General features: G+C 51.7%; 1 protein-coding gene across 1 annotated transcript in view; it reads right to left on the reverse strand.

Annotated features, from left to right (window-relative positions):
- LOC135911559 (prolyl 4-hydroxylase subunit alpha-1-like) overlaps positions 1-10,162 on the reverse strand; it is a 56,645-nt gene extending 46,483 nt beyond the window's left edge. Inside the window, exon 1 of the mRNA XM_065443885.2 lies at positions 9,149-10,162. Within this exon, the coding sequence (XP_065299957.2) occupies positions 9,149-10,138 (990 nt within the window). The 5' untranslated portion in view covers positions 10,139-10,162. The remainder of the gene's footprint in view (positions 1-9,148) is intronic.
- Positions 10,163-11,243: the final 1,081 nt, after the last annotated feature.

The raw sequence follows: 11,243 nt of genomic DNA on the forward strand, positions 1-11,243 counted from the left end.
GGGGGTAGTATACTGCAGAATGTGAAAGACTGATGCCTCTGTGTTGCAGGAAAGTTACGAACTCACGCGAAGTGAACTGAGCTCCATTGTCACAAACGATCTCTTCCGGGTAGCCTTCACGGGCAGAAACACTTCTTAAAAAGTCTTTCACGGTGCTCGTGGACACTTCGCTGCAAAAATACACCTCTGGCCATTTAGAATGGTAGTCAACAAGCGTTATAGCAAATCTGCTGTTGTAAGCTGCATGCTCCAAAGGACCAACAATGTCTAGGCCAAGCTTTCGCCACGGTCGTTCAGGCCATTCAACAGGTTGCAACGGTGCTGGTGATGTTCTGGCGGACTTATCTGCCTCCAGGCAGATATGGCAGTTTTTTACTGCCGTTTCCACTTGCTTATCCATTCGTGGCCACCAGAACTGCTCACGCAGTCGCGCCTTCGTGCGCGTGATACCCGGATGTGTCTCGTGCGCGGTGCCGATGATCTGAGCCGTGAGGGAGGACGGAACAACGAGGCGCTCTCCACGCAGTAGCAGGTTATCGACAACAGAAAGTTATTCCCGAATGGCGTAGAATGGTTTTGCCTCTTCTGGTATGGACTTCTTTGGCGGCCAGGAACTCAGCACGAATGACTTGATGGTTTCTGGGCAACTGTCGTCGAGGGCGGCCTGCCTGAACTTCTCCTTAGTCACGCAGGCTGGCTCAATGAACGAGACAATTTCTTCCTCCGTAGCAATCTCTGCCTCCGAGGTAGGTGCTGGTAGCCGAGAAAGTGCATCTGCTACAGTGTTTGTGGACCCCTTGCGGTATTCAACAGTGAAATTTTAGCAAAGCAGTCGTGCACTCCATCGTGCGATTCGGAGTGGGCGTCTTCCACGTCCTTGTGACGACAACAAGGACACCAGTGCCTGGTGGTCTGTTCGTATTGTGAAATGGCGACCCCACAGGTATGTGTGCCATCGCTCACACGGCCAAATGCACGCAAGAGCTTCTCGTTCACTGACTGAATATTTTCTCTCTGCAGGCGACAGTGTACGAGATGCGAAAGCGACTGCGCGGAGCTCGTGGCCACTTTGTTGCTGCAGGACTGCTCCCAGCCCACAGTGGGACGCGTCGGTCGACACAATTACTGGTAATGAAGGATCGAACATCTGGAGGAGTGTACTCGACGAAAGCATTTCCTTGACCCTCCGGAAACTGCTGTCTGCTTCGGCAGACCAGGTGAATGGCTCATTTTTGCGAAGTAAGACTCTCATAGGCTCAACCACTTGTGCCAAGTGTGGAACAAACTTGGAGTAGTATTCTACGAGGCCCAGGAACGAACGAAGGGCGGCCACATCAGTTGGCACTGGTGCGTTAAATATGGAGTGTACTTTCTCTGGAAGTGGCGAGATACCACATGCAGTGACCTTGTGCCCTAGAAAGGCAAGTTCTGGAACATCGAAAAGGCATTTGATGTTTAGTTTCAGATCTCCGTTCTTGATCTTTTGCAGCACGGTCTTCAAGTTTGAAATGTGTTATTCTGCGGTCTTGCCAAAAATGATGACATCATCAATGTACAACAACACGCCAGGGCAGCGGTCAAGGATTTTCGCCATCATCTTCTGAAATGCCGCTGGGGCAGAAACCAACCCAAAGCAAACTCTTTTAAAACGGAAAAGGCCATCATGAGTGATGAACGCTGTCATATACCTGCTGTCAGGGTGCAAGAGAACCTGATGGTAAGCGGAAGCCAAGTCAAGTTTGGAGAAGTGTGTAGCGCCTACCAAAGCGTGAAGCAGCTCCTCTGTGTGCGGCAATGGGAAACTGTCTGGAACAATAGCTTTGTTCGGCTCTCGAAGGTCTACACAGATCCTGATGCTACCATCTTTCTTGTTAACAACAATAGGGGACACCCATTCAGAAGCATCGATCCGGTCGATGATGTCAAGGCTCAGCAACCTCGGAAGCTCATTTGATACTGGTGACCGGAGAGAATACGGCAGACGGCGAAGCTTCGAGGTTACAGGCTGCACGCCTTGCCGTGTCTTGATGCGATGCGTTCTGCGAGAGCAGAACCCTCAATGCGAAGATCCAAGGCTTTAATGCCGTCAGGACCGATCAGAGAAGTGCCTCGGTGAACAACATAAAAACGTAGCGACGCTGTGCGGCCTTTAAATCGAACGTTTGCCTGGAAACAACCTAGCACTGGAATCGGCCGTTGAGAGTAGTCAGACTAACATGCGGAGCAGGCAGAAGCGGAACACTCTGAAAATATCGACTGAATTCTTGCTCCGATAGGATTGAAAGAGACGACCCTGAATCAACAAGGAATGTCAAAGTGACATTCGCGACTTGCACTTGAATATGAATTCCGCTACGCGCGGAACGTTGCACAGTCAAAACTTCCTCAGCACTGCTGCATGACGAAACATCTTCATGAAATTCAAGTTCACGGACTCGGTCTTGCATTTGAGTTAGCTTGCGGTTGCATGCCCTTTGAAAGTGGCCCTTGCGACCGCAAAACGAACAAGTCGTGCCTTGCGCTGGGCACTGCGGCGCTGACGCGATGTGGTTCAGCGAGCCGCATCGGAAACAAAGTGGCGAGCCGGAGCGGCTACTCTGTTCTCGGTTCCGCTGAGGGGGGCGGTTCCGCTGCGGCGCACGTGAGCCGCCCGCGCTCCTCGTTAAATTCTGCTCTAAGGTGGCTGTCGGTTGTGAATTCCTTTTTTTCGAAGAATGCGACGATGGTTTTCGACGCTGCCGCAATGAAATTGCTTCGACCGAAGCAGAAAGCTCCTTTAGCTCTTCAGCCGCCTGCTCAAACTGAAGTGCAATGCGAACAGAATTCTCGAATGAAAGTGTGGAACCCTCGAGCAGTAAACGCTCACGTACGCGAGTGGAAGCTACGCCGGCAAAATTGGTCCCGCAGAGCATCATCTCGCGAGGCAAACGAACAATGCGACGCTAGCTCCCGTAGAGCGGCAACAAAGTCATGAACGGTCTCGCCTGTGTGTTGGCTGCGGCGGTGAAAGCGATGACGCTCGATGATAACGTTGCGCGACGTCGCAAACTGGTGCCGTAATGCGGCGAGTGCAGAGTCGTATTCGTCAGGAGGGGCCACGACAGACTTGTCATCGGCGAGTGCTGTGGCACTTGGCGCGGCCGGTGCTGCGGCGCTGGTCCCTGCATGTAGCGTCTGAAGTACGCTGGCCCTCCGCCCCCAAACAATGCAAAAGAATAGCCTTGTGTTGCTCCGGCTTCCAATCCAATGGGCTCTGCCCGCGTGGGTTCGGATCCCATCCTCGTCGCCAATGTGGTATTGACCAAAGGTGGAAGTCAGACTCCAGCCGTCCCGAAGTAAAAAGCCGTTTAATTAACATATACAACCAATATATATAATGAAGAACAGAAGCGCCCTCTGTGGAATAAAGAACTGAAATGAATAACGAAACTGAATATAACATACGCGAGGAAGAGGGACATTTGGCGAGCCCCCGAATACCGCCCGCTCTGCTATCACTGCGGAGAAGCCGGCCATGTGTATCGCCGATGCCCATACCGCGACTTGGGACTGAGAGGGTTCGCCGTCAACGCGCCACGTCCCCAGCTTGGGGAGCGCCCACGTGACATCGCGGACTACCTAGCCACCACTCAGTGGAACTCTCGACGACCATCCCGTTCGCCGTCACCAGGTCGCTACCTGGCGCCGCAGCGCCGAACATACGCCGGCCCAGCCCGGGGCCGGTCCGTCAGCCCATTTCCGGAAACCTAAAAGCAGCAACCGATGGAGGTGCGGTTGCTGTTCGTCGAATTGAAGATCCTCCGCCGCCGACGAAAACGCCGAAAAGACAATCTCGACGACATAACAACGACGACACACCACCGTCCCGACGAAGTCTGGCAGCAAAGAAAACGCTGATGAAAGACGACCTGACGAGGCGACGTTCCAGCCATAGCTCAACGCGACGCAGCTGTGATCCGACGTCAAGACCCAACTGTAACGCAAGATAAAGAACCACCGACCACGACGTGCTTCTCGACGGCCATGCAGTCACTGCCTTAGTCAACTCCGTCATGAGAGGACACCTCGCCGCCCATTTAAGCGTGGACACATTTAAGCGCGGATTGTCTTGGTTCACGTTACAAAACAATCTGCTTGTAAAGAAGAACTTTTCACCAGTCCGCGCCAGCTACCTTCTTGATATTCCGTCATCGCTGCGTCCAAAAGTGCTGCACGTCCTACATGACGATCCAACCGATGGGCACCTCAGATTCTCCCGAACGCTGTCGAGGGTACCGGAAAGGTACTGGTCGCGTCTGACCACCGACATCGCCCGTTACGTCAAGGCATGCCGAGACTGTCAGCGACGCAAAGACACCACCGACAAGGCCAGCAGGATTACTACAGCCGATCAAACCTCTTTGCCGAACATTTCAGCTGATCGGGATGGATTTGTTGGGACTATTTCCGGCGTCAACATCCGGAAATAAGTGGATCGCCGTGGCGACGGACTATCTCACCCGCTTCGCTGAAACTAAAGCTCTACCGAAATGCAGCGCAGCCGAAGGGGCGAAATTTTTCGTGGAGAACATCCTGCTGTGACATGGTGCTCCAGAAGTCCTCATCACCGACAGAGGAACAGCCTTTACAGCAGAGCTCAGCCAAGCCATTCTGCAATACAGCTATACAAACCACAAGAGTACAACTGCCTACCACCCGCACACGAATGGTCTCACGGAGTGCCTGAACAAGACCCTCGCCAACATGCTAGCAATGTCGAGCACAAGACGTGGGACGCGGTCCTGCCGTACGTAACATTCGCTTATAACACGGCGGTGCAAGAAACAACACAGATCACGCCGTTTAAGCTGGTTTACGGCAGGAACCCGACGACGACGCTCGACGCCATGCTGCCCCACGTCATTGACGAAGAGAATGTTGACGTCGCTAGCTATCTCCAGCGCGCCGAAGAAGCCCGACAGCTCACCCGCCTGCGAATCAAGAACCAGCAGAGGGCCGACAGCCGACACTACAACCTCCGACGAGTACCAGCCCGGTGACCGTGTTTGGATTTGGACCCCTATACACCGACGATCGAGGACTGAGCGAGAAGCTTTTGCGTCGCTATTTCGGACCGTACAAGATCATGTGACGTATTGGAGCACTGGACTATGAGGTCGTGCCAGACGGCATTTCGCTATCACAGCGGCGCCGCTCACGACCTGAAATAGTCGACGTTGTGCGACTCAAGCCGTACTACCAGCGTTAATGAACTTTGGAGCTTCGCGTAACTCAGCTTTGGACTTTGTTTCTTTCCGTTGTTTTGTTACTTATGTTTATTAAATGTCCTTTTGTGTTTCGCTCTCTTATATTTGTAGCATCGGGACGATGCTTTTTAAGAGGGGGGTATTCCAGCAAAACTTTTTGTTGGGCTAGTTGGTGCATTACTGAAGTACTATAGCAACTATAGCGCCAGACAGACGACACAAGAAGAAGAGAAAGCGCTCGTCCGTGTCTCTTCTTGTGTAAGCGCTCGTCCGTGTCTCTTCTTCTTGTGTCGTCTGTTCGGCGCTATAGTACTTCAGGGGGTATTGACACGTGTACTTATCTTTATCGGGCGACCACGTTTCGCCGCCTAACAAATGTTATCGCACAGCACGCGACGCGCCTGTATGTATCCGAAGTTTCTGGAAAGTTATCGATGCTTCTATCCGCTGTCTGTTGTCGCCGAATCTTATGTTATCTGATTTCATCACCTGCCGCGAATGGTGTATCTTTGTGGAAGGCACGCGGGTCCGAACAATTAGTCTGGAACATTCGACGACTGCTCTAAAAAGCCGACGCGCTCGACCCGCTGATCAGATTTTCGACGATCGCCGACCGTGTTCGCCGCTATTGTTGTGCTAAAAGTGTAGCCTACTTTTGTGGGGGCAGGTTCGCCCAATAAAAGTTAGTTTTGTCCTTTACAGTATTGCTACTGTGTCCTTGAACTTCACTACCACGTGACTATATATATATATATATATATATATATATATATATATATATATATATATATATATATATATATATATATATATATATATATATATATATATATATATATATATATATATATATATATATATACACTGCGCTGAGCCTGCACTTATTTTCAAGCTGAAAAGAGCAACTTAGCGCAACAATGGGCCTCTTCGATTTTCGGAGTTTGGCAGCCCGCTGGGAGCCAGACGGCAGCCAGCTAGTTCCGGTTCTGACAGGAAGCCACGTGGGCTGGGATCCCAAGACAACCCGAACCTGCCTGAAGTTTGCAAAGTCGAACGCCGGTACAGCTGGCCAAATGTAAACATGCTACCAGCATGGCAGCGCCCGTCGAGGCCGACGCGCGCTCGGCGTAGTCGGCCCATTTATGCGTTGCCAGCTTGAAAATATATGGTTGCATTCAGGAATACGATCACTCTCGCGCGACTCGGCGCAGGACGCGTACTCGGCCGACCTCGTCTTGCGCAGCGCAACAGATGGCCTCCGACGCTGCGGATGACAAGACGCGAAATCGTGATTGTATACTCGAAAGCGATAGCTGGAGCATCCCTGCTCGCAGCGATCACGTCGACGACCGGCGACATTGATGAGTTGGCGTTGTGTCATCACAAGATATGAAAAAGCAGGTTATCGGGTAGGTCTCATACGCATAAAATTTCGCGCCGACCTGCTTGGGATTCGATTCCAGAAAGTTTGTTGTGGCTGATGGTGCTTCTCATTTAAGGAGCTGGGGACGCGGCTGGCGCGTGAAAATGCACGCCGCCTGTGACCAGCGAAACGTTTCACACGAAAAACAACATTGGTCGCAATCATTAGAGCAATAAGCCAATGTACGTGTGTCTAAATGTATCGAGTGCAATCACTGTATTCTTAGATCAACGGCCTGCAGTTCGAACACATATCGGTCTCGAGCTGCCACCTAAGCATACGACGGAGAGACGGAGCGAGCACGGGCTAACTGCAAAGCCTTCGCTAACTGCAGCGAAAGGAGAGATATACATACGCGAAATATGTGAAAAGGAACGCCACCAGAGAAAGACGAACCCAAAATGTACTGCAATGTGTGAATGGGCGTCTACAGCTTGCGTGGAACACGATGCAGATAACATGCACGCATGAGAGCGCGGCGCGCTGTTCGGCGCTAGGAAGCAATCAGGACACACACACACACACACACACACACACACACACACACACACACACACACACACACACACACACACACACACACACACACACACACACACACACACACACACACACACACACACACACACACGCACGCACACGCACGCACGCTTCAAACGGTTCACCATGGCTCGTATCACACCGCTTCGCGATGCGGAACGGAGCGTTAGCACCTAAAAAGATAACGCTAGAAGTAAGGAGATCCGAAAGCATATTTACCGCTAGTAAACAAGGACGGAAGGGAGACGACACCACACTGCGCTAACTTCAACAACTTGATTTTCAGGAAATACACCTATCCCATCCACAGTGGCGCCACCTTATCCAAATCAAGCATGGGTTATATAGGTGTATTTCCTGAAAATCAAGTTGTTGAAGTTAGCGCATTGTGATGTCGTCTCCCTTCCGTTCTTGTTTGCTAGCGCTAAATATGCTTTCAGTTTACCAACACGCCCAACAAATGGCAATAAGGAAATCCAGAGATGACCGTAGACAGTTGGCTGAGCGAGGTAAATTTAAGTCCTCAAGCGCCCGCGTTGCAATCCATGAAGTCCCCGTAAAGATGGCGGCGAGCGCCCATCGCCTCTTTTAGTCGTCTGCTAACCAGAGAACTTCCAGAGAGCAGCCAGACCAAAATCGTCCTGGCAGGTTCTGGCAGCCAGCGGGTAGCCAGAACCGTCCAGCGCGAGCAAAAATTGGAGGACGCTTAAGCTTCGCCTTCAAGAGTGGAACGCGACAGCGTTCCCGTCGACCCGCCAAGGGGTGTAAGACAATGGGCTACAGGGCAGCCATCACTTACGAGGCGCCCCGCATCGGACGCGGTGAGCGTCGAGCCATATGGTCGAGCAACGCGGCGTTCGGCGCAGCAACGAAACGTGCGCCTGAGCAAGCGGAACGAACCAAAGAACTTGGTATCTCAGAGGGGGAAATGATGCACGCCAGCCAAACGTCGTGATCGGCACGGGCAGAGAGATATACAGATAGTGATCTAAAGAAAGGAAGGACGCTTGATTCTGCAGAGGGAGCAAGGCGAAGCGTTGTCAGGGGAGAGAGAGTCCGAGCCGCACAGCTCCAATGCGCGCGTGGCGCGCCATCTGTCGGGGCAGCTCCGTAAATGGAGAGGAGGGGGTCTTCTGTGTTTGCCGCAAGATGGCTCTGCGTGTGCGGAAAGCGCAGAAGAAATGCAGCGGAAACACACTTCGCTACTCGTGTAATTGCGACTTCTGTAAGTTACATGTTCATTATTACCGATATACACCGCAGTATAACTTTCCACGGCTCGTTTCGAAGGCAACACCGCATTCACTAGAGGCGCGTTTGCACCGCTTGGAAGCATCGAAATCGTGGCTGAGTGGTAGCGTCTCCGTCTCACACTCCGGAGACCCTTGTTCGATTCCCACCCAGCCCACCTTGGAAGTTGCTTTTTATTTATGAAGTGCCTGCCGTGATTTATCGCTCACGGCCAACGCCGCGGACGCCGACGACACCGGCTTTTCTGCGACACGAGCTCCTTAACGCTATCGCGTTAAAACGAACGCCCGGCGGAAGTGCGCAGCGCGGTGGGCGGAGCAACCCGAGAAAAACGAAGACGCTCTGGCTGGCTCTGGCAGCCCGCGGGTAGCCAGAAGTGGAAAATCGAAGAAGCCCAATGATTCTGTTCGCTCGGGGAGAACGCGTAATGGGTCTAAACACGTCTACGCACATTTGCGACGTAGAAGACAGAAAGCAGAAAAGTGGCAACTTAAGTTTTGTCGGTGTCATATGTTTTTAATAGCACTGGCAATTTCTGTCGCTGCCATTATTGGAATGTAAATGCCGTTACTTGTTTGTTTTAGTGCCCCCAATTAAATGAAGTGAACCTCCACTGCAGCGAAGTAAACATGCAGCAGAAGCAAGTGAATACAATGGCCAGAGCAGGACGGAACATATGCGCGCATACCTTGCCGATTCGTTTCCAGCTTGGCATCCCTGCAGTGTCAGTCGGGGAGTAGACGCCTGCACGCTTGAATCCCTTCTGCGCCGCCGATCGGATGTAGTTCACTTCCGATGGGGAGAGGAAGTCGCCGATGAGCACTACTCGTGGCTTCAGCGACAGCACCTCTAACTTGAGCGGCTGAAGAATCAAGCGCGGATCTCCGAAGTTCGTAGACATCTTGCAAACAAGTCTGCTGCCAGATGATCTCACGGCGCCCTGTCGAACGCAGACAGACTTGTACTGGCTGACATCTGACTCCGGCGAGGAAGGGTAGTGGTTTAGCGACATATATTTCGCTCGCTGTCCCAACTGCCGCCTGACCTCGTCGTTTGTCCGCAGTATTTTGAGGCCAAGCTCAAGCCTCTTGAATGCGCCGCCAGTGAAGGGCGACGTCATTGCAAGCGCTGCTTGGCTCCAGGCGGAAGTGTTCCCAAACTCTCCATCCGTAAAGCAACCCCTGGCAACGTGTGCCAAGTCTTCGGGCGAAACTGCTGGCAGTAGGCGAGAATGCATGGATGCTATCGTATCCACCGGAATGTCGTAGGCTTGCTGCAACTTGCAGATTCCAGCAGCGGCGCCACTGAGATCGCCGACCGTGGGCCACCAACGTCGGGAATAAGACGGCAGGAAAGCCGAAGGAAGGCTAAATAGGCTGGGACAAGGAGCGCTGAATTTGGGGTATGAGTTGGCGAGACGGCTGATGAAGAGGAATGTTCCCAATGTATTGAGGCCATCTCGCAGTGACTTCGCAGTCCGGAGTGCTCTATAGTGTTCTATGGCTTTCTCCAGCCGCCGCTGTTCCAGCATCAGGTACAAGTAGCCGTCTTCAAGAGCTGTGTTTTCTGTTCCAATCGACTCCTGCATGTCTTGCGTTGCAGTGAACAGGTCCGAGGTGCCTGAGGCAACGTTGAACGCAAACGTGATAGAAAGAACACTTCGCAAAGTGGACCACATTATTGTTGTTGACCACCCCAGCTGGTGATGATGATGAATCGCGAAATGGCATGCACCCACTATGGGGATGGGTAAAAAAGAAATAAAATCGGGTCGTAGAGGGACAGCGATACAATAAATGCATATAAAAGATGTGTCTTACGAAAAGGAATGATTTAGGCAAGCAATCTGCTATAAGAGAGCAGAAAATTTGTTTAAAATAAACGAATTGGCACGATTGCTCCGGCTTTGAACTCCTTAAGGCAGCTGGTTGTAACAGCGCATGTCGGTCATCATCATAATGGCTGCTTGGTTCTTTATGAAATGGAATAACGCACTACAGGGGTTAGGCATCTTTCTGGCAGTAATAACTGAGATTTCGGACCATTACTGCCCATGGCGGAGTAAGCACACTTATTTGGTCTCGGCTTCACGTAGCCCCGGATTGACACTCCTGGGTAAATCGGTAGCCACTTTTTCTTATCGAACTCTTCACACTTCCACTTTCGTATTTCCTTTACAACCTGTCCTCTTCCTTTTTATTTCTCTTAATTGCCGAATCTCATGGTGGTTAGGGTTAACCTTGCCTGGGTTACCAGCCTTGGTCGACCATATTTGGTTATAGCATCAGCGTTCTGCTGGCGCTGACAGCGCTTGCCTATGCACATTTCCTGATGCGTCACCTTGTGTAGTGACTGACGCTGCTGCTGAAAAACGATGCATATGTTATGCTGCAGGCATTCTTCTTAACACCTGATAGTAATCTGAAAACGCTGCAGACCGATGGGGTACTTAAATTCGTCTCAAAGATGCACGAGCATTTCCCTGAATTTCATGTCACTAACAGTGAAGATGGAGAGGAAAAATCTAGAACGACCTCACAGTTTTAATGCAATTAGAATTCTTTGCCTACTTCATGCATTTTGAGTCCGTCCGTCCGTCCGTCCGTCTGTCTGTCTGTCTGTCTGTCTGTCTGTCTGTCTGTCTGTCTGTCTGTCTGTCTGTCTGTCTGTCTGTCTGTCTGTCTGTCTGTCTGTCTGTCCGTCTGTCCGTCTGTCCGTCCGTCCGTCCGTCCGTCCGTCCGTCCGTCCGTCCGTCCGTCCGTCCGTCCGTCCGTCCGTCTGTC

Source organism: Dermacentor albipictus, chromosome 8 (genome assembly GCF_038994185.2).
Source record: "Dermacentor albipictus isolate Rhodes 1998 colony chromosome 8, USDA_Dalb.pri_finalv2, whole genome shotgun sequence".
NCBI lineage: Eukaryota > Metazoa > Arthropoda > Arachnida > Ixodida > Ixodidae > Dermacentor > Dermacentor albipictus.